At 37.9% G+C, this 26934-nt stretch overlaps 1 protein-coding gene and 1 non-coding gene across 4 annotated transcripts in view; one reads left to right on the forward strand and one right to left on the reverse strand.

The window, feature by feature from the left end:
• DENND6A (DENN domain containing 6A) overlaps positions 1–12635 on the reverse strand; it is a 45182-nt gene extending 32547 nt beyond the window's left edge. For 2 of the 3 annotated variants that reach the window (XM_031686393.2, XM_031686392.2), the window contains exons 1-3: positions 12317–12635; positions 499–537; positions 358–400 (exon numbers count right to left, since the gene is read on the reverse strand). In XM_031686393.2, coding sequence (XP_031542253.1) covers positions 358–400; positions 499–537; positions 12317–12553 — 319 coding nt within the window. In that variant the 5' untranslated portion in view covers positions 12554–12635. The remainder of the gene's footprint in view (positions 1–357; positions 401–498; positions 538–12316) is intronic. The other variant, XM_031686394.2, reaches the window with a different exon arrangement.
• A 14021-nt stretch (positions 12636–26656) lies between these two features.
• On the forward strand, positions 26657–26728 carry TRNAS-AGA (transfer RNA serine (anticodon AGA)). The gene has a single exon. It is a non-coding gene; the product is annotated as a tRNA-Ser (tRNA).
• Positions 26729–26934: the final 206 nt, after the last annotated feature.

A 26934-nucleotide genomic window follows, 5' to 3' on the forward strand; every position in this document is an offset into this window, starting at 1 on the left:
TTTTTCTCCTGCTTTTACAGAGTTCTTGGCAAGCTCCCAAATCCTGAACTGAAAGGAAACTGTTTTACTATAAATCCTCAAACACACCAATGTCACTGATTTTCAATCTCTTTATGATTTCAACAGTTTATTGCTCCATGATGTTTTACCTCATTACAACGTAACATTTAAAAAGTTGAACCAACTAAAAATAAGACACTACTAGGCATCATAAACCTAAGAATCAAAATCACTGCCGTTAGGCCGAAATTCAGTTTGCATTCTACTATGTAATTTCAATCAATGTTCAAATATTAAGAATATAATCAGTATTCTTATTACAAAATTCAAAAGAAACACCACATGAAAAATAGTTACCTGAATTTGAATCTGGAAAAGACAAATAGCAAATATTGGTTTTCTGAAAAAGAAAACAAAAACTATATATGCTGACACATACACATCAATAAAAACAAACAAATACAGCAGTAAACTATACAAAGCAGTATTTTTACTTACTTCTTTATCAGTAAGTTTGGAATGCTGAGGATAAATTACCTAGAAGAAAAAGAGTTAGATTCTGTTACACAAATATATTGAACATATATTATAAACATTCATAGGCACTTTTAAAATAGTAATTGGCTATGATCAAATTATTTAAAGAAACAGTTCACAAATTTTAATAATGAAATATGGAAGAAGCTGTGAGAATTGAATAGGATTTATATTATGCAAAAAAAATTTTTTTTGAGTCAAAGTCATCTCTGAAAATTGTGAAATCTTGAGTTATCAAGAATAATTTACCAACTGAATTGCTACTAATTCAGTTTACTGAGTCTTTTCTTTGGAAGTCTAAGTCTAAAGAATATTTGATCAGCTGGTAGCAACTTGAAGAAATAATGATTTTAAATTGATTCCAAGAAGTAATACAAATCACTAACTACTTATTAAAAGAAAGATGAAAAGGAAAAAAAAGTTTAACTATCTACAGTTCAAGAAATCTCAAGGGCCACCTTCCCCACCACAAAGCCTATCCTAATTCCCTTCAATTCCTTCAAATAATCTCAGCATTTTCCTCGACAGGTTGGTTTAGTGCCTGCAGTGACCATAGCCACCTTCTGAGGAAAACTGCCCCATAGCACCTACAAAGGAAGTAAGACTAGGCCAGCACAGCTCCTGTCAGAACCAGCACCAGCAAACACCAGAACCAAGGGCACCCACCCTACAGGCCAATCAACCAACTGCCTAGATGTGGCTGGGAGTGCAAATTCTGCCCCAAAGAATACCAGTGCTCAAGTGGACAAGCCTAGATTCTCTCAGGAATGTGAAGAAGAGATGAGATTAGGAGCAGGAGATTAGATAGTGGCCGATAATAAAAAGGAGAAAAACGACACAAAGCAGCTAAATTACATTAATACTGGGTTGCTAACGTGGAGATCCATGACTTCCCACTTCTGAAAGAATCCATGCATTCTTCCACTCCCTAGAGCTGCCCAAGAGCCTGAAAATCTTCCATTTCCTGAAATAACATATAGTAATATCATATTATAAACTGCATTAAAGTGGTTTCATATATTTATTTCATTTATTTAGTTCTAGCAATAACAGATAAGGCTAGCAGTGCTATCCCTATTTTACATATAAGAAAACTAAGGAAAGAAAAAAGATGGAGAGAACTAATATTTACTGAGCATCTTCTGGAGTTTTTAATTTTCACAACAACTCTATCGTTCTCTTCTTTACAGAAGAGTGTACAAGTTCACAGTAGTTAAATAACTCTCCCAAAATTTATTTATCTAGGAAGTGAAAGAGCTAGGACTTTGATTTAGGTCTGTCTGGTTCCAAAGTATACAAGCCACCATTCCTCACTCCACCCTTAGTAGCAATCATTAACCTGTAATCGCAGCCCTCTTTCCCAGGATGTGGCATATAATTCTTTTCAAGTCAGGGACATGGGGAGGATCAACAGAGTTGGTATGTTACATGAACACCACCCACCATTCCTGGAATAGAGAAAGACAATAAAGTCAAGTAAGTAAGTCTCTCCACTTACTCTGCTTTGTATCCCATGTTCAGACCAACCTGACCTAACCTCTGGCTCCACAATTTATGAAGGCATAAACCCGGTTTTGTTCACCACTCTGTCTTTAGCCCAAGAATAGTTTCTGGTACATAGTAGTAAAAAAATAATTTCTTCAATCAGTGGCTATACCCTCAAATTAGTTGAACAACTCAATATTTAATAATTCTTCAAGTGTATGCAATCTTCCTTGCTTCATCTTGAGACCATTTTACCTTGTTACCTTTAAAGCAGAGATAGCAAACCTATAAGCTATTTAACCATATTTTATGAAAATTCCATTACATCTAAGTTACCCTGGAGTTCGCTGGCCTAAAACACATTGGCAAGTTTAGTGGCCTATAATAGCTTAATCTTTTACTCTAAAGCCAGTTTTATGTGAATGCCCTTCAGATTTTTATTTTCTCAAGTTAAAATATCAACTCAAAAGCAAATATACAAAGTTTCATTTTCTGTTATATAAACATATCATAGTGGTTCCTTTGGACTTTGGCTTCCTAAGGTTTAAAATACTAGCATGACAATATAGGAAAAAATATCAGTATATTTTACCCATATAGATGAGTACCTTAAATATATATATAACATGTGTATGTGTATATATGGGGGTGTGCGTGTATGTTTAAGGGGCTTAAATATGCTACACATGTTTAAGTAAGCTAAAAGGACTTAAAAACTATATAACCTATCAAGTCTACCTTTTAGAAACTCACTGAACTAGGCTGTCAAACATGAATAGCAGAACTTCTTTTTAATGTACTGTTAGAACTGCTCAGTGTTCTATTTTGGCATACATATGATATTCAAAAAGAAATAATGCGCATTTATACGCTACAGCTACTGAAATGGTCACACTGTACTTAAGATCAGAAAAATCAGAAAAATTCATACTTAATTTTAAAACTTCAACTAAGCTCCCTATTCAAAAATAAGAAGAAAGAAAAGTTAACCATTGCCAAGTATCTCAAACTGCACAAATTGCCAATTACTAGAATTATTATCTATGTACATTCTTTACCCTGTTATATGTTTGGGCAATCACTGTTAGTTTTGTTTGGTCAGTTAGCTCCTGATACCTATACAGGAATTAATCAACTGTGGATTGGCTCTAGTACCTGGAGACGCCTCTCGCTTGAGGTTTCCTCTCTCCACAGCTCAAGTCCAGGCATCTCTGTCCCCCAGGCCACTGGTATTCCTGGGAGGCATCAAAGGGGGACAGAGAGCATCAACTAATGTCACTCTGGTTCTGTTACCTATGTTAAGATCTCCCATATTACAAACAAAAAGGGGAGAGGGAGCCAGGTAATATGCAAAAAGAAAACTAAGTTTTATTTGAAATAATTATTAAGGCCTAAAAATGATGACACAGCATAAATATTTCCCATCATGATATGATGGGGAAAAAAATGTGCCTCAGAAAAATATTACCATATATACTGGAAAATAGTATTACAAAACGTTTTAAATGGGGCTCTTCTCTTCAAAGGTATGTCTCTCTGCCACTTTCTTGCCCTTGCATAACCTCACATTCTCACTTTAGTGTAAAAATAATCACAGTCCCAGGAGGAGGAAAATTAGGAATATGAACTAATTTACTGCTGGTATCACCTGAACAAGGGGAAAATGCATGCTTGCCATGCACCCCGGCTGCATGTGCCTACCTGATGCCATGTGATTTGGTGTCTGTCCCCACGCACGACCCTGCCTAGTGAACCAGGCTTGACAGAGACTACATTTCCTCAGAAAACACCTGCCCTGATCACCTACATAAACATTAACTCACATACAAACAACATCATATCCTTAAAGGGAGGATGAATTCTAAACACAAAGAGAATTATGCCTTCAGTGACTAGACAATAATGTACAATGCAAACTGAACATGGAAATTGTTTACAAGCAAAAAACAAATTACATTTTCAACCGATAATATCTCCTGTAATTTTTTTTTCATTGGCTGAAAAGTATTTTAGGATATATTAAATACAATATAATATCTCTTTCAAAAGGTTTTTTAATATGAAAATTAAAAAAATGACACTCCAGTAGCAATAAGTACACCTAACACCCAGATGTTGATTGCTAAACACCATTCTTCAATAAAAATAATCAGGGCTCCTTGGAGAGGTTGCTGATTACAGGGTTGGGGTAGGAAAAATATAAGATGAGGCTGGACTATCTTGGGATACCAGAAAGAAAGGGAGTGTTAAAAAAAAAAAGAAAAGAAAAAAGGTAAGGGCATGTCTACAGGACACAGGAATACTCAAAACTGGAACAATGTGATCAACAAAATAAACAACAATAATGCTAGATTATAACCCAAAGAATGAAATGAGTATTTGTGAGTCCATACTGATAAAGATAGATAGATAGATAGATAGACAGACAGATAGATAGATAGAAAGAAGAGAAGGGGCAATTTTTCTTTACATAAGAATTCCAGCTAATAAACGTAGAAGAATAAGGAAAACAAAACCACTACTAGAATACCAGAGTAATAATAAATTCTGTAGGAAAGATTCACTTTTGGATGCTGAAATTAGCAAGCAAAGTATCAGAAACAAGATACTTCATAGTCTCAGAGTATCTCCAACAAAGTAAATATTTACCATTAAAAGAGAAAAAGAGTAAATTTACACAGATAAACCTGGCAGCAATCATATTAACCAAGTGATCAAAATTAAAATTGCCAATAATATTATCATGTATCAAGAAGAGCACATCTTGTCTGGAGTAGTCTTCCCAATAATGCATAAACTCAGACTAATCATAAGAACACACCAGAAAAACTCAAACTGAGAGATTATTTCAAAATATCTGACCAGTATTCTTCCAAAGTGTCATGGTCATGAAACATAAGAAAAGATTGAGGAACTTCCACAGACTGGAGAGGGCTATGGCAATATAACACCTGCCTGCACTGTAGGAATGTAAGTTAGATCCTGAAACAAAGGACATAAGTAGAAAAACTAGTAAAATTGAATAAATGCTGTTGTCTAGTAAATAGTATCATATCAATGTTATATTCTTACTTTTGATAATTGTACTATATTTGTATAAAATGTTAACTTTAGAGGAAACTGACTTACTTTGGTAACTCTATGTAAGTCTAAAATTATTGCAGGATAAGGTTTTTAAAAAAGTAACACCTATACTTCATATCAAACAAAAAGTAACCCAAAGTGGATCAAAGACCTAGGTGTAAAAGCTAGAACTATAAAACTCTTGGAAGAAAACACAGGAATAAATCTTTATGACTGCAGTTTAGGCAATGGTTTCTTAGCAATTACCAAGCACAAGCAACTATAAATAAATTGAACTTCACTAAAATTTAAAACTTCTGTGCTTCAAAGAACACTACTAAGAAAGTGAAGACAAACCATAGAATAGAAAAAAATTTTTGCAAATCATGTATCTGATAAGGGTCTAGAGAACAAGATATATAAAGAACTCTTGTAATTCAACAATAAAAAGTCAATTAACCCAATTTTTAAATGAGAAAAGAATGTGATTAGACATTTCTCAAAAAAAGATACAAAAAAGACCAATAAGTACATGAAAAGACACCCAACATCATTAGTCATTAGAGAAATAATTAAATTGGGGAAATGCAAATAAAATCACAATAAGACACTACCTCATACCACTAGCATGGCTGTAATCAAAAAGACAGATGATGTGCTGGCAAGAATATGGAGAAATTAGAAACCTCATACATTACTGATGAAAACGTGAAAATACAGTCACACGGGAAATCCATTTAGTAGTTTCTCAAAAAATTAAACATAGAGTTTCCACATGACCCAGCAATTTCACTTCCAGGTATATATCCAAAGGTGAAAACATACGTTCACACAGAAACCTATACATGAACATTCACAGAAGCATTACTCATCAAAGCCAAAAAGTGTAAACAATCCAAATTTCCATCAAATGATGAATGGATAAACAAAATGCGATGTATCCACACAGTGATATAAAATTCAACCATAAAAAGGAATGAAGTACTGATACATACTACAACACAGATGAACCTTAAAAGCATTCTACTAAGTGAAAAAAAGCCAAACACAGAAGGCCACATGCTGTATGATTCCATTCATGTGAGATATATAGAAAAGGATAATCCATAGAGACAAAGTAGATTAGTGGTTGCCAGGGACTGGAGGGGAAAGGGAAATGGGTCATGACTGAAAAGAGGATGTAAGGGAAATTTGGGGGCAGTAATAATATTGTTTCTTGATCTCCATGGTTGTGACATGGTATAGCCACCTTATGAAAATTCACCAAAAATACAGACTTAACGATTTGTGCACTTCCCTGTATGTATGTTACATTTCAATAAAAATGTTTAGATATTTTAAAAGGTGGAAAAATGACCTAAAATCCCAGTATCAGTATCCTCAAGTCCAGCCTGCTCAAGATCTAAGTTAAATTATGCTACTAGAAAACTTAATCAGTTTGAACATGGAATGGACAGTAAACCATTTCTCTCAAAAAAAAAAAAAGAGTAAAGTTTAGACACAGTTTTCCATGTTTCACACCATTTATCATATAAAATACAAAAACATAAAGTACTTGTGGAATGACTAACTGGACAGAAGAATGTCCCAGAGTATCTCCAGATTGGAATTATGTAATTTCACAACCGAATCAGAGATTAGTAACACCAAAGAAGCCTTTGTAGCATCTGGGAGCCGAAGAAGCTCAAGAGGTCACTGAGGTTTTAAATCTCAAATCATAGAACTATTTCAAGCTACTACGAAGTGCTACTATCTCTCAAGGAAATTTATTAGTACCCTACAAATCCTCCTATTATAATATTCACTGTTTAATTGCCTACTTTCCATGCTAGATTGTAAACTCATTGAAGGAAGGGATGACCAAGGCTTTATCTCCAGAACATACTGTCTGGATATGGTAGTTGCCCAATAATGATTTGCTGAATAGATGCTTCAATGAGACAGTATAGCAACCTACAATTACATATAATACCCGTTTCAGTCAAACAATCAACTTGCTGAAGATCAAACACTGAGGCCATAGGTCATGCAAAAAAGGGAAAGAAACAAAGAAAACAAACTGTCATAAAGCTGCCTTTTTCTTTCTTCAGAAAAAATAAACAGAAACTTTGTTAAGATAAAGAAAACTGTGGGGACTACTCCAGGCTCCACCCTGCTAGGGGATAAGGGGGAATAAATAGGCAGTGACTCAAATAAAACAAAAGTGGGAAAGAAAGGCAAGTCAGTTCCGCTAACTGCTCTTTGAAAAATGGTGTTAAGAGTTTGCTTTCAACCAAGAACAGAGCTTTATCTTCAATCTGCTGAGAAGAGAAAAAAAAAATTGGGAGTGGGTGAGCAGTAATCAAATGATTATAAATTGTCCTGCTTTTTATAGATAATTTAACTGGACTGAAACTCTTTTCAGCAAAGAGGTAGAATACAAACTGTATGTACATACAAATAGACTATGTCATAGACTATCAGCAAAATGAAATCTAATAAACTTGATTTCCAGGAAGTGCTTTAAACTTAAAACCTGTTTATATAGGTTTAGCTTGAATGATTCACATCTAAAGCTGTGCATTTTTTAAAGTCAATTTAAGGCAAAATAATAGGAGTGAAGGAATAGCCAAAATAGTCCCACATTGATTACTGAATATGTGAGGACACTAATTATAAAAAGGGAATAACATATTGGGCATGCATCAAATGACAGACACTAATTATTTGCTTTACCTCGCTTAATACCTCAATAATACTCTCAGAGTATTATGTTCCCATTTTATAGTTGAGGAAAATGAGACTCAGAATTGAAGAAACTGGCCAAAAATCAGATAATCAGCAGATGTTCAAACCCCAAAGCCTGTGTTCTTTTCACTAAACAGAAATTCTGTCCAAAAAGTTGGAAGGTCATAGCCTTCAAGAGGAAGAAAGCCAAGAATGATTTCCTCGATTCTTATAAAACTGGGGGCTACAGAGTTTCATGAGAAGACCTCAAATTATAGAAACGTCCCCTCCTATGATGTTCTAAAAGTTCTATGAGTTCACAGATTTTAAAGGCCCTCAAAAAAATCAGAACACCTCTAAGGATATGTGTACAGGTGGCAAATAACTCTGCACATTGCAGAAAAAAGAAAGGAAACTGCAAAGTATCCAAATTAAGGAAAATGAATAAATGAATCATGGTCCATTATATTCATGAAGAGTCTTTAATGATTTGGCAAATTGTTTATGAGAATGCTTATCAATAAAGCAGACTCTTAACAGTAGACCTGTTGGGGAACTGCTGCCCAGCCTATGCTTTGGAAATGTCCCCTCCTTCCTTTGCAGGGGTGAACCTAAGTGGCCACTACTGTTATTGAAACACTGTTTCCTGATCACAGCTGACTGAACAAAAGTGAGCACCTGGCCCAAGTGAAACCATTCAGATACTCCAGTATTTGAATAAAGTTTATACCTGGTTCCAGAACATAAAAGTAGAGTTTGGCTAAAATCAGTACCATGGTGACCCAAAGTCAAGCAAAATGGGGGAGCAGAAACTAAAACCCTTACAGAGGAAACAAGCCTCAGCATGGAGAATGGAATAGACATGCAAAGAGAAGCAGAGACAAAAGACCACACAGCTCTACAGAGACAAAGACAAAAGCCTGGGGCTTTCCAAATCCCATGAGGTTCAACCCTGCTTCCTGCAGCTGGGTTCCAAAAGACTCCTTACAATCAGTCTCTCTTAAATCTATTTGAGTGGATTTCTGTTCCTAACAATCAAATTAATCTTTGACAGATATGAAATGATATAAAGAAAAAAATTAACAAAAATGCCAAATATTAATCTATTTAGTATAATTATGAGTGATGTTTTCTAGTGTTTATAATTTTGTTTCTTGCCAAGTTTTCAACAATGAGCATATTATTACTCAATCAGGAAAAAAAAAAGCTTGAATAAATGAGGCAATTCGGGACTCAGGTAATTAAGTCTTTACCATATAATCAGGTAATTTCAGAGCTGGAAGTGACAGAGTATATAACATCCAGGGGATTTCAAACCTTGTTCCAGAGGACAGTTGGTGTCACTGTCTTGATGCTAGGACACTTCAGGGGAAAAGAAAAGCTGAGCACACCTCCTGTAGTGAACATCTTTTGAGATCTCTTCCCAGCTCAAAAGACTCCCTTGCCTTGTCCCCTTCTTCTAGGACAGAGTCCCCCAAGGGAAATTTTATGCAACACTGACAACTCCTCCAACCACCCAGGTTTTCAGCTGACTGCAGAAGAGTAAGAATGTGCCCCACACCAGGCCTAGTAATCTCCTCTAGTATTTGGAATAAGATTGACATTCACTTTCTTCCTTGAAGTGGCTGAAAAGGGCAACTTCACCATAAGGATCACAAAGAGGAAATCCGTTTGAAGGGAAGTGTGAAGAATGAACAAGATCCATAATACAAGAGCATAAACAAGAGGCTTCCCTGGTTCTGGGTTCCAGTCATTTTTTGAAGTCCCTTTATGTTTGTACCTTGGCTATCTTGAAATACATCTGTGGCCTTACAGCAAGTTCACCTTTTCCATGAGCTATAGGTTAGTTTCTGTTGTCTTGCAATCAAATATATCCACACAGGTCCCGTTTCAACCAGATCAGCCACTGAGGTACCACATGTGATTTTCATTTATACAGGAAAAAAGTTCCCCTACTTAAAAAAAGTACTGATTCTAGTACTTCAACTTTATTTTACTAGTAAGAAAACTTAGGTCCAAAGGCCTCATCTTCACAAAAGTTAGGGGTTCTCTCCACTGAAAATGAGAAAGATAATTTTAATGCTTCCCAAATACAGACTTCAATAGGTCTTAATGAGTCTCAGGCACTGTTTCAAACGCTTCATCAACATTAACTTACCTCTGACAACAATGCCAAGATATAGATACTGTTATCCTGTCACAGAGGAGTGTGAGGCTCAGATGAGCTAAGTAGCAAAGATTCAAGCCAGGGCAGGCAGTCCAGCTCTGGAGTTTGAGCTCTTCATCGATATTTATTCTATCTCTTTAGTAGGGATTTAAGCTTAAATAAGTGGCATTGTTTATGCATTTGTTTAAAATTTGCAACTACTACTTTGTCATAGCAGAACAGACTTCTTTAAGTCTTTCTCAAGCCTAAGACTCAAGGATTGCCTTTCGATTAACACAGGTTGGTTGTAGGATATACTGTCCAAACTTACTTTGTACCTATTCCTTAATTAATTTCCCTTCTGAATCCCTATGGTTGTGTATTATAGGAAGTAGGTCTAGAGCTACTATGTCATTTCTCCAACACAATTCTACACTCACCTTCTTGTCCCATTAAAGCCCCTCCTGTCCATTTTTGGCCTAAATATGGCCATAATATAAAAGTGAAATGTATTTTCAACTATTTTGTTATATTAGTTATTAATCTGCATTCCTTTTTCTTCATTTTAAAAGTAGCAAGGTCCAATATTCTACATTTCTCAGGAAAACAAAACAAAATTAAGTTGTTTGCCTTTTATTTAATGTGTTTATCTTTCTCTGGATCTTTTATTAGGAAATCTTTCCCACCCTCAACCTATACCTTCTAAAATCAGTAATTCTGAGGACAATGGAACAGAAGGTCCATAAATGTCCCCTAGATAGTCCACAGAAGTATATTTATGAGTTTGTATTAGTATTTTCTTAATGGAGAGAGTTCATGGAGTTTATCACATTTTTAAAAGGTCCAGGATGCAAAAAGTTAAGAACTACAGACCTAAAGAAAACTCTGCGCAATAGCATATACTATGGTAAATGAAGTTCAAATTAAGTCCTTTGGTGATTTACACTTTTATAGCACCTTAATTAAGCTAAGCATTGTTTATTTGGTCAGAAAAATATACTCACATTATAAAGAATGCCCAAATGGTAAGACTCCAAAAGGATCCCCCTTAGCTATTTAAAAATGCAATCAACTACAATAACCCAACCATACATACGTATTCTGGTTAAATTGTATTTTGCTACACATGTAACTTCAGGCTTTACATATGTCAATGTAAACGATTGATGGCTTAAAAATCTCTTCCTCATATGTCTTTGGGAACTGCTGTTTCTACCTCAAGATAAAGTACTGTTCATGTATCCACTCATTCTATCAAGTATTTACTGAACATCACTAAGTGACAGGCACTGCATTTGGCCCTATCTGCTAGTGTGATTAATTCTTGGTTCTCCTCTAAATTGTAGTCTCAATCTACAAATATAAGTTACAGCATCTTTTTCTTATCTTTATGCCCAGCAATCAGCATAATGCCTAGACCTTAATGGAAACTCAATGTGTATTATCTGTGTAATGATAAAACACAGAGAAGACAGACTGAATACACACTTTGCGTTAAGAAACCCCCCAGGCCAATTTTCGTAGCTAACCTATGCCGCAAAAGTCAGAATGAGATGGTTCATTAAAATCTATCACCACTACCAAAACAAAACAATCTTCTAAACATACATCCTTCTGATGTTTTTCTTGGACACACAAAGACAAGCAATCTCTTAGGCTACAAAAGGGGCCCTAAATAATGTCAAGAATAGTTAAAATTACAAGGCCTTTCAATAAGGCGTTATAAAATGGAAAACTTGACAGATTCACAAGCAAACGATTTTCTTTATGTTCATCTTGACATTAGCTTTCAGGCCGTTTCAGTTGCAGCATCAAGAAATAACAGAAATGAGGAACAAAAGGACAAGGAGAAGACCTCTGCTGACATAAGCATATCTGCTCAGGCTGAGTGGAATGCTCTGAGTTACTGCAAATGACCAAAACAATCTTAAAAAGTTGGTTGTGTGACGTTTGACTGTTATAGTTCACCATATGTCAGGGGCATTGTTTGCTTCTTGAAAATGTCCCAAGCACACTGCCTGCAGTCTTCTCCGCGTGCCGCTAACCATTTTAGTTATTCCCGTGACACCCAGTTAAAAAAAAAAAGAAAAAGAAAAAGAAAGAAAGAAATTAAGAAAGGAAAAAAAAAAGAAAACACGACCATCAACAAGTATTTAGGAGGGGCCTAGAGAGAACTTTTCACCCCTAGCCACAGCCCACGATCCTCCCACAGGAACTGCCTCTGGACCGCAGCCTCGCGGCGAACGGGTGGTCGGCCACGCCCGGATGCGCAGAGGCCGGGGTCCAGGCCGGCCGGCCCGCGGGCCGCACGCTGTGCTGGGGCCGCGTTGGCGCGGGGACCGGGACGGGGCGCGGGGACAAGGTGTGGCCGGGCCTCACCTCCACGGCTTGGCCCAGCTCCAGATCGAAGCCCACCACACACACGCAGTGCAGCCAGGCTGAAAAGCCGTCCCAGCGCAGCAGGCCCCGGCCGCGGCCGTCGTCCTCTTCATCGTCCTCCGGGGTGGCTCCCGCCGCCACCACGGCCGGCGCCTCGCGCTTTTCGTCCGCTGCCACCGCCTGGTCCAACGGCCCGCGGGAGCCGGGCCCCGAGCCTGCCAGGCCCCGCAAAGCCATCCGCCTCCCCCCTGCTGTTCGCGCCGCCTCCACTGCGGACCGCGCCGCAGAGCGCGCTCGGCTCCGCGCAGGCGCAGCCGCCGCTGCCGCAGCCGCGGGGGAAGGACTCGGCCGGGGCGGGGCCGCAGCCCACGTGACCCTGGGATCCCCGCTCCGCGCGGGGCCCGGGTACTACTGCGCAGATGTGAGGATGTCGCGCGGGCACGTGACTGGGATTGTGAAGCCGGCCCTGGCCACCTATCTTAAATTTCTTCAGGATTGAAACAGTGGATCCTGGAACTCTCCTTCGCAGTCCAACGACCAAGGAATGAATTATTCTTGGAATGACACTTAGTAATTATAAGGTATTATTAAATTGTTAAAACATAATGGTAACAGTGGTTAATATTTATTGAACACTCACTCTGTGCCAGATTATGTGCCAAGCAAGTACTTTAGAAATATTACTTCACTGACTCTTAATATCATGGCTAGTAAGACATCATTATTTACTTATTTTTAGATAAGCTGGGGTTCTGAGAAGTTACATAACGAGTCAAACAAGTATTAAAACTCTGATGTCAGCTTACAGGTCTCCCGGGCAGTCGGCTGACTGAGAGATATGTGCCTTCATTCAGTTGTTCCCTCTCCAACAAGCTCCCTCCTACCTTTTCTTGGCTTGGTTGCCTGTGACTCACTCAACACTTACCCAACATATCCAGACCTTCCTGGATCACCAGTGTAGCCTCCTCAACAACCTGTGGCTCACTCCCTCTTAAAGTCTCAGGGAGCTTTCTGTTCTCGGAGATCAGCATTGGCTGGCCACCCAGGAAGCACCAGGTCTATTGAATTTTTACTGATTATCAGTCCAGCATGATACTACTGACTAGGATATATTCAGCAGCTACTATGCTGAATGTAAACTGCACAGTGAAAGTAAATGAGAAACACACAATAATATCCCAGTATAAAAGTGGGTAAAAGAGCGGATAATAATTCACAGTAAATGTATTTTTTTAAACAGAACAGTATTCATGCTTTTACACATATTATCTTAGCTAATTCTCCCAACAACCCAAAAGATAGGTCCTATTATTATTCTCATTTTACAGGTAAGGACCAGAGGCTCCATAGGTGACAACGATGTCACAGCCAGTAGGTGGCAAAACAAAGATTTAACCCAGATCTCTCTCACTGAACCTGAGCCCCTAAGCATTTTTCTGCACTGCCCAGTCAGATCTCCATTTGACAAACATTGTTCTGTCCACAGCCATAAGATGTGTATTTGGAGTAAGTGTTAGCATCTGTTTTCAAGGGGAGGGTCAAGTATTCTCAGATATCAGTAGTGATGTTTGCTAGAGACTTTTTTTTGGATATAAGATGAACTTAAGACAGTGTCAAAGTTAAAGGGTAACTCTTTGGCCAAAGCCAATCTGCCCTCCTTCTTCAGAGAATCACTGTAGTTAAGGGAGAAAAACTATATTCTGTATTTAAGTAAGTCTCTAAACCGCCAGTTAGGAAAGAACAGTTACCTTTAGTATTAAAGCCACTATGAGAAAGAGCTAGAACTAGAAGTCAGAAGTTTTGGACTCTAGCACCAGCTCCACCCATGATCATGGTAGACAAGCTGTTTCAAGTCTGTTTCTGCATTGGCAAGACCAGAATGATCATTCTTGGCCTGCTTACATCACTTGTCCGAAAGAGCCAAGCTGTCACAATACACATATTTTACTAGATGCTACCTCATAACTAATGATTAATGATTTTAAACACCAGTTGTTCCACAGGGCTGCCTCTTTGACATGTGGACAGACTGCCATTCCCTGAAATGCTCCTTTATAATTTTGGATTAAGAGTATTCTTGTCAAAATGCAGTATCCTGAAAAGTATTAAGAGGACCGTAAGTTTGATGAAGAAGAAAGCAGACCAAGACTTTAAAGAATCTTAAAAGTGAAAAAAAAAAGATCATTCAATCTGCTTTGGAAAAAACAAACACACACTACTATTCAAATCTTTATACACAAAATCCACAACCACCAGGGAAAATAGAAGGTTCCTATGATTTTTTTCCTTCCACCTTCATAACGTTTTTTTTACTTCTTTTTAAATTTTTAAATTTTTCTCCAACTTTTTATTATTTTTAAATTTTTAATTGAAGTATAGTCAGTTCACAGTGTTGTGCTAGTTTCTAATGTATAGCATAGTGATTCAGTTATACATATATATATTCCTTTTCATATTCCTTTTCATTATAGGTTATTACATGATGTTGAATATAGTTCCCTGTGCTGTACAGTAGGACCTTGTTGTTTATCCACCCTCATAACTTTGATATTTGATGTTAATGTCAATTTTCACATAGTTTCTGTGGGTAATACTTGTATGGGATCTGACAGAAAAGGTGCTAGGACTTCATTCCTTCTTAAAATTCTGTCATTTAGAGCCTTTGAATCTGAAAGGAGATCTTGGATCAGTTTGGCTTTACAAACCTTCAATCCTATTCATGAATCTTTTGATGCTTGGTTAGCCAGTCACCATTCCATCATCCCTTATTAAGGTAAAGTCACTATCTTACAAAGCTGCTATTTTCTGGGTGTTCGTAAGGGCTAGAAAATTCTTCCTTTTATGGAGACAAGAGCAGCTACTCTGTAATGTACACTCTAACTTGGTCTAAGTTGTGCTTACTGAGATTACATAGAAGAGTCCAACTCTTCTACATGATAGCCCTGTGAATGTTTGAAAGTGATTATCCCACATCCTTATGCTTCTAGTTTCCAGGGTAAACCACCCCAGTTTCTTCCAACTGTTCCTCAAAGGCTGTAGTTTCTAGGCTATTCATGATCCTGTTGCCCAACTTGGGTATACTCCAGCTTGTCAACATCACTCTTAAAATGCAGTGCACAGGAGGAAACACCATCCTCCAGGTGTGATCTGACCACTGCAGAGTGTACTCTGGGACTATTACCTTACTTGTCCCAGCTCCCAGCCTTCTGTTAATGCTGGTTCAGATCACATTTGCTAGTTTTGGCAGCCAGGTCACATCACTGGCTCAGGTTGCATTTACTGTCAACTAAAGCCCTGGGTCTTTTTTCATGTGAAGAGCCCTTAAGTCAGAGTAGGCTGCTATAGCCAAGAGCATGACTGGATTCATGGCTCTGCTGCTCTTCTAATATTACTGACAACACTGAAAGCAGAATTAAAAACATTCCAAACTTCCCTCTTCACCCCTAACCAAACTCCTGGCATTTTAGCAATTTTCATCGTTTAAAAAAAAAAAGAAGAAGAAAAAGAAGAAGGAGAATGAAAGAAAGAAAAAAAAAAGGTGAGCTTTAGATAATGGTATGAATTGCAATGCCAAGTTCTCTGGACTTAGTTTTATCAAAAGGACCTGAAGGGAATCCAAATGCCCTCAATATCCACCTACTTGGACAGCCAGAGGACTTCCATCTTGCTCCTGAGATAATGCTGCTGCCGCTGCTGTTGCATAAGTACACTTGTGGTATCAAGGAAATAGAGAAAAATGCAGAGACTCAAGTGCCAATGTGTTATCAATAGAGAGCTGGGTTTACTGCCACATGTCTCTGAGACAAAATGCTCAAATGCAGATTTTGAAGGGAGAATCCAGGCAAAGAAGGCAAAATATACTGTTAGATGCTTCCTAAATAGTACTTGTGAAAGCTTAAAAAAAATTAAAGGTGAAGAACTTTGGTTGTTAGATTTAGATTCCTAATAGCTATACAGTGCCTGGCATGTGACAGCCACTCAGTAAATATTTACTGAATGAATGGAAACACTAAAAAAAAAATCTTTAATTACTCTTCTATTTTACAAAAATTTCCTTTCATGATCAGTTGTATGAATACATGAGAAGTTAACATAAAAATGTTTCTTAAATGTAGTTCACTCCTAGCTGATGAGAAGTAAACACAGAAACACCTCACTTTATTTGAAGGTTACTTTGCTAACTGTCCAACACAGTTAGTACCAGGAAGCAGGTTTAAAAGGCCCACTACCAATCAAAATGCAAAACAGAAAAGGTAACCAATGAAATTCATGCTCTTTAATCAGACAGATGTGACGCCTTCATTCATAAATTATTTTGTCTAAATTTACACATAATTCTAATAGGTGTGCTTGTCTGGTTTCCTAGACTAAGCAGCGAATAAGAATGAAGAAGTTGCTTGAGGCTGGGCATGAAGAGAGCAGAAAACAAAAGCCTACAGAATGGAAAGGGAAAAAAAAAAAGAAATCACAAAACAAAAAAGTTCAGAAAGATACACTATTAACAGTGGTTGCCCCATCAGGAATAGAAATGCTGGGAAGGAGAAGTGCTGGTGAACAGAAATAAGGAGCTTTGCTTTTTATTTTACACAATTCTTTATTGTTCTAGTTATTTAGAGAGGGCATATATTGCTTTCATGACTAAACATTAAGAGATAATAAGAGTATAATAGGGTTGCTTACGATAGTGAAAAACTGGAAACTACCTAAATGTCCAACAAGAGGGGAGTGACTGAAAAATGTCATATACCCATTCAATAGACTATTATGCAGTCATTAAAAAATCAATAGAAGAATATATTATAGCAGAAAGTATGTGAGAGAAGTGTGTAAGTAGAAAAAGGTAAGTCACAAAACAAAATGTAATGAATGATCCTGCTTATATAGACTATATACAAAAAAAAAAGACACTGGGGTTGATAAAAAACATCTTGACATAGGAGAAATTTTTTTGCTTGGAATTAAACATTTGTTTTATTTCATCTGTGTAGTATCTATGTAATAAACAGCTTTCTTTCTTTATATATACATATACATATGTATGTATATATGAGCTAAGAAAATAGCTGAAACAGAAGGGAAAGGAATTAAATTACAATATTTTCACTAATATCTTTGTGGCAGCAATTACTATGCCATACTGTATTGTGGCCCACTGTATGCCATCACATTCATATATGATGGTTAATTTTGTGTATCAACTTCACTGGGCCATGTAGTGTCCAGATATTTGGTTAAATATTACTCTAATGTGTTTATGAGGATGATTCTAGATGAGGTTAACATTTGAATTGGTAGACTTGAGTAAAGCAGATTGCTCTCCCCAATGTAGGTGGGCCTCATCCAGTCCACTGGAGGCCTGAATAGAACAAGAAAGGCTGAAGAAAGGAGAATTCACTCCATGCCTGACTGTCTGCCACCTGGGACATCAGTCTTCTCTTGCCTTAGGTAGGATTCAGACACCAACTAGAACTTATACCATCACTTCTCCTCATTCTCAGGCCTTTGGACCATTTGTCTCTCCTGGGTCTCCAGCTTGCTGCTGCAGATTATGGGATTTCCCAGCCTACATAACCACATAAGCCAATTCCATGTAATAAGTATCTCTCTTCTCTCTTTCTTACTCTCTCTCCCTCTCCCTCTGTATATGTATCTCCATCCTATTGGTTCTTTTTCTCTGGAGGCTAATTCATACAGATTTTAGTACTGAGAGTAGGGTGCTACTGTAACAAATACCTAAAAATACTGAAGTGGCTTTGAATTGAACAGTGAGTTGAGGCTGGAAGAGTCTTGAGGTGCATACTAGAAATATGGCCATTAAGGGCAATGATTCTGGTGAGGACTCATGGAGAGAAGGGGAGAGCTGGAGGAAAAGCATCCATTTTTTTAGAGAATATGTAAATAATCATCAAAAGAATGTTGGTAGAAATATAGGTAATTAAGTCTATTCTGGTGAGATCTCAGACAGAAATGAGGAACATGTTATTGGACAGTGGAGAAAAACTGATCCTTGTCATAAAGTAGAAAAAGAACCTAACTGAACTATATATTCTAGTGTTTTGTGAAAGGTAAAACTTGTAAGCTGTGAAGCTAGAGAGTTAACTGAGGCGATTTCTGAACAAAGTGATGAAGGAGCAGTTTGGTTCCTCCTGACAGCTTACCATTAGATGCAAAAGAGAGAAGTGAATCAAAGAAGGAATTGTTAAGCAAAATGAACTAGAACTTTAAAATCTGGAAAATTCTCACCCTATTCATACTGCAAAAAAATGAGAAAGATTTTTCTGAAGAGAACACTAAGGGTGCGGCCAAACAACAATTTGATTAGGAGATTAGTATGGGTGTGAACCACAGACCTAATCAGCCACCCCAGCACAAAAGGAAGGGAGGCTGTCAGACTTCTTAGACCTTACAAAACTGGACCATGGAGCTAGACAGCTGCAAATGTGTGCTATTCTTCAAGACAAAGGAAGAATGACCACAAAGGTCATCAGAGATCATCAGGGCTGCCTCCTCATTTTCACGGATTGGAGTGGCTGTCGCTTCCAATTCAGCAGCAGTCACCTGGAACCTTGGAAGTGGGACCCCTCAGAACTTGACCCCCACCTGGCATAGCTGCCCCACCACCCCAGTGGGTCCAGAAAGTAGAGCTTTGAACCAAAGAGGATTGTTCTCAATCCTCAAGATCTAACATTGTTTACCTTACGAGGTTTTGGAATTACCTGGGATCTGATACCCTTTTCTTCCTTCCAGTCTGTCCCTTTTGTAATGGTAAAGTCTGTACTGTGCCTGTCCCATCATTGTATTCTGGAGGCACATAACTTCTATGGTTTCATAGGTTCACAGCTGGAGAGAAATTTTGCCTCAGGATGAATCATACCTTGTGTTTCACCCATATCTGATTTAGATGAGGTTTAGATGAGATTTTGAACTTTAGACTTTACAGTGGCTGCTAGAATTAGTTAAGACTTTTGTGGCCATTAGGATTCTTTTTTAATCTTGCTTTTTTTAAAAATTTTATTGAATTATAGTCAGTTTACAGTGTTGTGTCAAGGGGCCATTAGGATTGAATGAATGTATTTTGCATGCAAGAGGGACATAAAATTTGGGGGCCTGGGGGTGGAATATTATGGACTGAATGTTTGTGTCCTCTCAAAATTCATATGCTGAAGCTCTGACCCCCACTGTGATGGTATTTGGAACTGCGGGATAATTAGGTTTATCTGAGGTCATGAGGGTGGGGCCCCATGATATGATTAGTGTCCTTATAAGAAGAGACAGAGCTCTGTCTCTCTCTGTCATGAAGACACAAGAAGAAGGGGGCCGTCTGCAAGCCAGGAATTTGGTTCTTCTGGAACCCAATAAGCCAGCACCAAAACTAGGAAGTTTATCTATCTATTGTTTAAGCCAACCAGTCTACAGTATTTTGTTAGAGCAGGCCCAACTGACTAAGACAGCCCCCCAGTATCCATTATCCCTCTTTTCCTTAGTAATGCAGCCTGGTTTAATTTGGGGTGGCACTGAGTCCAATTAAAAGACTATGTATTTCTCAGTCTCCATAGATGATATATGTGACCATGTGATGAATAAGATGTATGCAAAAGTGTTGATTAAAGCATCTGGTTATACTCTTTAAAAAGCACACGGGAAAAAAAAAATATAGCAAGCAGTTCTTGCCCCTTTGTACTCCTCTGCTTCCTCCTACTGCCAACCTGGACCTGAAGCCCCAAATTCCAGCAGCCATTTTGGGACCATGAGGAAAATATCACGAGGCTTCACATCCATAAGGCACCAAACCAATGCCAGCAACAACTTGCCTCTGAACTCCTTAAAAATGAACCCTTATCTGTTTAAGCCACTGTAGTTAGATCTGTCACTTGCAGCCAAATGTAATGCATAACTGACGTGAGTCAGCTTTTGCATTAAAGCTTTTGCAATGTACAGAGCTACATCAGAAAGGTTTAGAAGTTAGATGCTAGAAACAAGTTTGTATTTAGAGTTGACTTCTCAGTTAATTAGTTTTATATAAAAACAGTATTAAAAATAGTTTGTTTTACAGAACTAAGATTGTTTTTTTGTTGTGAATTCCCACTGCTCTTACTTGCCCATCACCCATTGTACCTTATTCTGCTTAAGAGTCCCCAGTTTCCCAAAAGGGAGCAACTTCATATCATCCTCAGTCCATGAGGCTCAGGAGGAGGTAAATACTACCCCTGGACTCCAGTGTGGGCGCATAACCCAATCCTAGCCAATCAGTGTATTCCATATACCTAGAGCAATGTTGAACACAGGCGCATCCCTCTGCCTAACTCAATCAGACAATGCAACTCAACTCTGAGAGTCATTAGAACTGTTCTGAAAGAGGCACTATCCTAACACTAGGATGACTGAGAGTATATCATGTAAGCTTGGAGCTGTTAGCAGCCTTATCACTATAAATAAAGAGCTGGCCCCAGAATGGAGTCAACAGAAAAAAAATCAAGTAGTGGAAAGAAAAAGACTAAAGTCTTAATGAGATCACTTGGCTCTGGATTCACCCAAGCCTGAACTTTTCAGATGCATGAGTCAAATAAATTTTCCTTTTTGGTTGGACTAGTTTGAGCTAGATCTTCAGACATTTACAACTATGGGAGTCATGACTAACATAGTTACACATGATAAATAATCCTGATTCATTACGTTAGCCTTTTGTCACATCAGGTGCTCGTAGGAAATCTTCCCTGGGAGTTTATTTACCAAAAAAGCAGTATAATAGAATACTGACTAACATAGTGCATTGCTTCTGGGTTTTTTTTTTATTATATAATAATCCACAAATTATTTTTAATTGGACAAAATAGGGGGAAATGTCATTACTATAGTATAACCATTATCACCTAGCTAAAGGATATTTATTTTAGCAAAAAATGAAACATTTGTCATTGAAAAATAATCTTCAAAACAAACAAATAAAAAAAGATGGTTCAACACATTCTCCCTTCTTTCAAATATATAACTTCTAAAAGTTACAGTGTTAAACTGTGAGGGATAGCAAACTGAATATGATATGTTTTCTAGGATCATACAATTTAGTAGAGCAGACGAAACATGAATGAATGCTAATAACAGTTATGCACCGTTTTTTAAAAATAAATTAGAGAATAATAAGAAAAATATCTAAGGGAAGTTAAAAAAAAAAAAGCTATTGTGTCATATTACTAGAGCTGTTAGTTCTTAGAGATCCAGGAATTTTTTCAACCCATGGTTCAGGAAATTGTAGCTGAGAGAGCCAGTGACTTAGCTCCCATAGCAAGTCAGTGGCAAAATTCTGCTGGAAGCCAGACCTCCTTAGGCACAGTCCAACATTCTTTCTTACTACCCCACCCTACCTCTGTTAGGAGGAAAGCAAAATGCCAGGAAGTTTCTCAAACTATAATTTTTCTTCTGCACAATGTGAAATGGAGAGAAAACCTAAAGACCATGCTAAAATAAACTTGAAGAGGGTAGGTGTAGCTCAGTGGTCGGGTGCATGCTTAGTGGGTACAAGGTCCCAGGTTCAATCCCCAGTACCTCCATTTTTTTAAAAAAAAGTCTTAATTAAACTCATAAGCTCAATTCTCTTTTTATCATTTACAGAGACAGTGCAGCAAGGCTCTGCCTCAGTCTGAGAGTTTGCCTTCGATTTTCTGTCATGATGTTTCTCATTGACTTTTCTTTTTTTAATAGTCTAACGTTGAATGTATAGCAGCCCTGCCTGACAAAATCCCAAACAGCTTGTTTTGAACATGTTTGTTCTCTTCTGTATTCTGGGCAAGCTAATGGAGTCTGATAGCCCAAACTGAAAGAGTTACCTAAGTTAAATTTAATCCAGGAAGTCTTCTTTGGCTAATTTCCCAGCGAGGCTGTGCCAGCCTGCACAAAAGACTAGGACACTGCAAATTCCAATTCCAGTATGTGTAAGAGTTTTGTATAAGGAAAATAAAAGAAATATAATGACTCCAAACTAAGACCACTGTTACTAGACACCTTATTTTGAAGAATTTGCAAAGACCAGTTCTTATTTAAAATAATTGCTCTGAAATATGTCTTTTTGCAAGGTTGCTAAGATGACAGCCCCTGCAAATAATTTTTTATTCAGTAAGTGAATATAAAATTTGGTTTCAAAGAAGAAGTCAGAGGACTCACACACCCTGATTGCAAACCTTACCTCAAAGCTATAGTTGTCAAAATCATGTAATACTGTATAAAGACAATCATATACACCAATGGAGTGGAATAGAGAGCTCAGAAATAACCCATTGTATATACAATCAAATGATTTTCAACATGGGTGCCAAAGCCATTCAGTGGGAAAGGATAGTCTTTTCAACAAATGGTGCTGGAAAAACCGGATATCCATATGCTAAAGAATGAAGTTGGACCCTTACCTTACACCATATACAAAAATAACTCAAAATGGATCAAAGACCTAAACCTAAGAACTAAACCTATAAAGCTCTTAGAAGAAAACATAGGCAAAACTTCATGACATTGGAGTTGGCAATGATGTCTTCAATATAACAGCAAAAGCACAGGCAACAAAAGAAAAAAACAGGTAAATTGGGCTTCATCAAAATTTAAAAATTTGTGTTAAAGGATACCATCAACAGAGTGAAGAAGCAGCCTATGAAATGGGAGAAAAGATATGCAAATCATTAATCTGATAAGGGATTAATATCCAGAATATACAAAGAACTCCTACAACTTGAACAGGAAAAAACAACCCAATTGAAAAATGGACAAAGGACTTAAATAGACATTACTGCAAAGAAGATACACAGGGAGGAAGGGATATAGCTCAGTGGTAGAGTGCATGGTCCTGGGTTCAATCCCCATACCTCCATTAAAAAAAAAAAAGAAGATATATGGATGGCCAATAAACACAATTTCACTAATCATTAAGGAAAAACAAATTCACAGTGAGAAACCACTTCACACCCATTAGTGCGGCTATTACCAAAAACAAACAAACAAAACCCAGAAAATGTGTAGAAATTGGGATCCTTGTACATTGCCAGTGGAATGTAAAATGATGCAGTCACTCACAGTGAAAACAATATAGAAATTCCTCAAGAAAGTTAAGCATAGAATTACCACATAACACAGTAGTCAGACTCATAGAGACAGAGAGTAGACTCGTGGTTGCCAGCGGTTGGGAGGAGAGAATAGGAAGTTATTTTTTTATGGATACAGAGTCTCAATTTGAGATGAAAAAATTCTAGAGATGGATAGCAGTGATGATTGAACAACAACGTGGTTGGACTTAATGCTGCTGAACTGTATAAATAACATGGTTAAAAGTGGTGAATTTTATGTTATATATGTTTTACCATAATGAAAGAAATTCTGACTTCAGGCACATACATGCATTCCAAATAATTTTCAGGAGTCAGGGTTGCTGATTTATAGGTTTGTTTATTGTCAAACATTAATATGTACTTTAGAATTTCATTCATTCATTTTTGAATGTGTGCTTTGAAGTTCTATTCAGAAATATTCATTGATAACTTGCTGAGGTTATAAATATGAGCAAAACGGACATTGCTGTAGCCATTAGCAGAGCTTACATTTTATTGGGGGAAACAGGTAAAAAGAAAGTAAACAAGCAGATAACTAAAATAATGATGAATTATGTGTGAAGAAGTAAACACTGTGATAAGCTAGAGATTAATGGGAATGGGGAAGACCTACTTTAGATGGATCTGATAGATGGTGCATTAGTCTGGTTTTTGTCCCAAGTTACTGGTATACAGCCCCTAAAATCCTTGGAATCTCTGGAGTGATAAGAGGGTCTTTTGTATGCTAATGATATGACTAGTGGCTGGGGGCTCCTAGATGGCTTCAGGACGGGGACTGACTGCCAGAAAGACCAAGGCATAATTAGAGGCTTGGAATTTTCAACCCCCCTGGGAGGGGTGAGAGGCTGGGGACTGAGTTAATCACCAGTGGTTTAATCAGTCATTTCTACATAGTGAAACCTCCATAAAAATCCCTGAATGATGGGATTTGGAAAGCTTCTGGGTTGATTAATGCAGGTAGGTGCTGGGAGAGACGATGGAAACTCTGCACTCCTTATCCCATACCTCGCCTGTGCATCTCTTCCATTTGGCTGTTCTGAGTTGTATCTTTAAAACTAGTAGTGGTAAGTAAAGTGTTTCCCTGAGTTCTGTGAGCTGTTCTAGCAAATTATCAAATCTGAGGAGGGACTTGTGGGAATTCCTGATTGGTCAGTTGGTCACAAGTACCTGGGACTTGTGACTGGTGTCTGAAGTGGGGGCAGTTTTGTGCAACTGCACCCTTTAACTTGTGGGGTCTGAGGCTAACTCCAGGTATATAGTGTTAGAATTTAATTGTTGAAAACACACTTGGTATCTGGAGAGCTGGAGGATTGGTTAGTGTGAGGAGAAAATCCACATATTCAGTGTTAGAAGTATCATGAGTAAAAACAGTTCAGAGGCTGCCATAACAAAATACCACAGACCAGGTGGCTTAAACAACAGAAATGTATTTTCTCACAGCTCTGGAGGCCAGATGTCCAAGATCAGGATGCCATCAGGGTTTGTTTCTGGTGAGACCTCTCTTCCTGGCTTGCAGATGGCTGCCTTTTTGCTGTGTCTTCACATGGCCTTTCCTTAGTGTGTACAAGAAGAGAGAGGGATGTCTGGTGTCTCCTTCTCTTCTTATAAGGACACAAGTCCTACCAGATTAGGGTCCCACACTTATACCTCATTCAGCTTCCCTAAAGGCCCTGTCTCCAAATACAGTCATATTAGAGTTAGGGCTTCAACTATGAATTTGAGGAGGGACACAGTTCAGTCTATAGCCCGTGGGTGATCAGAGAAGGCCTTGCAGAGAAGGTGACATTTCCACTGAGACCTAAAGGCTATATAGGAGCTTGTTATGGGATGAGCCAGAGGATTGTCACTATACAAAGAAAACACATGTGCAGAGGTACAGTGTACGTTAATTACACTATTTGATAATATTGAGTTATGATGCAGAAGAAAAGAAAAAACATGGGATAAATGAAACTCGTAAGATGTGTTAAGTGTAGATAAGTAGTTAGTGGGTAGAGCATGAGTGTGTTAAATGTAAACAGAAAGGAGTTAAAGGACGAAGAGTAATATTTGAGAGGCACTAAATATACATATGGCACTTAGGCACGAAATAAATATTCATGACAAATTAAATATAAACGAGATACTTAATTTCTAGGGTACACTAAATATACATGAGCACTTAATATTTATGAGGTCTTAATCCAGCCACTCACTAGTAATAACTCTTCTGGTCCATCTGTCCTCTGCCCAAAACATGAAAACTCATAGCTGTTCAGCAGGGTAACTGGCAAGCTACAGCTATTGTCCCAATGTACTTGTCCCTGCGCCTTTCTGGTAGAGCCAGTGGGTATCATTGGCCCAGGGCATCTTCTCTCTGAGGACCCACTTGCTGGAACCTCAGCTCTGTCCATCAGCAGAGAAGGCTGATGCAGCAGACAAATGTAGGACATATGGCATTACATGAGCTAGGATTTAAGTAGTGTGACCCTTCCACCTTTCTTGCACCCTTTCCTAACAGTGTGTTAACTTGCCCTGTCCCTTTCCCCTGGCTTTGCACTGTGTGTTTTAAGTTAATTTAATAAACTATGTGATTCAAGCGTTTTATTTATTTTTATTTTTTTAAACTTTTTTTATTGAGTTATAGTCATTTTACAATGTTGTGTCAAATTCCAGTGAAAAGCACAATTTTTCAGTTATACATGAACATACATACATTCATTGTCACATTTTTTTTTTGCTGTGAGTTACCACAAGATCTTGTATATATTTCCCTGTGCTGTACAGTATAATCTTGTTTATCTATTCTACATATGCCTGTCAGTATCTACAAATTTTGAACTCCCAGTCTATCTCTTCCCACCCCCGCCGAGCATTTTAATTCGATCTGTAATTCCCCATACAATAAAAAGCCTTAAAATGAGAGGAGTTCAATGTGTTCTGGAGCTGCACTGTCTAAAATGGTAACTCCTAGCTACATGTGGCTATTTACATTTAAATTAATTAAAACTGAATAAAATTTAAAAGTTCATTTCCTCAGCTGCACTAGCCATACTTCAGGTGCTCAATAGCTGAGTTTGGTTGTTAGACACCAACAGATGACTGGACAGTGCAGAAGAACATTTCCATTATCAGGGGAAGTTCTATTGGGCAGTGATATTTTAGAAACTTAGAGGAGGCCAGTGTGGCTGGAGGGTGAGGCTGAGGAGAGTGGCAAGAGATGAGTTTGGAGGGAAGGAGTTGATGATATCATACAGGGACTTATAGGGTGGAGGGTACAGCTCAGTGATAGAGCACATGCCTAGAATGCATGAGGTCCTGGGTTCAGTCCCCAGTACCTTCATTAAATAAATAAACCAATTACCTCCCCCCTACATCATACAGGGACTTATAGACTATGGTAAAGAGTTTGGATTTTAGTCCAGGTACAATACACATAATTTGGCTTATATTTTTAAGAAGATTCCTTCTGGTTATTGACAGGAGAATGGGTTAGAAATGTGCGGAAATGAGTTAACATAGCAGCCCTGACTACTATCCTTTGAAAGT

The sequence above is a fragment of the Vicugna pacos genome, chromosome 17, assembly GCF_048564905.1.
Source record: "Vicugna pacos chromosome 17, VicPac4, whole genome shotgun sequence".
Classification (NCBI taxonomy): Eukaryota; Metazoa; Chordata; class Mammalia; order Artiodactyla; family Camelidae; genus Vicugna; species Vicugna pacos.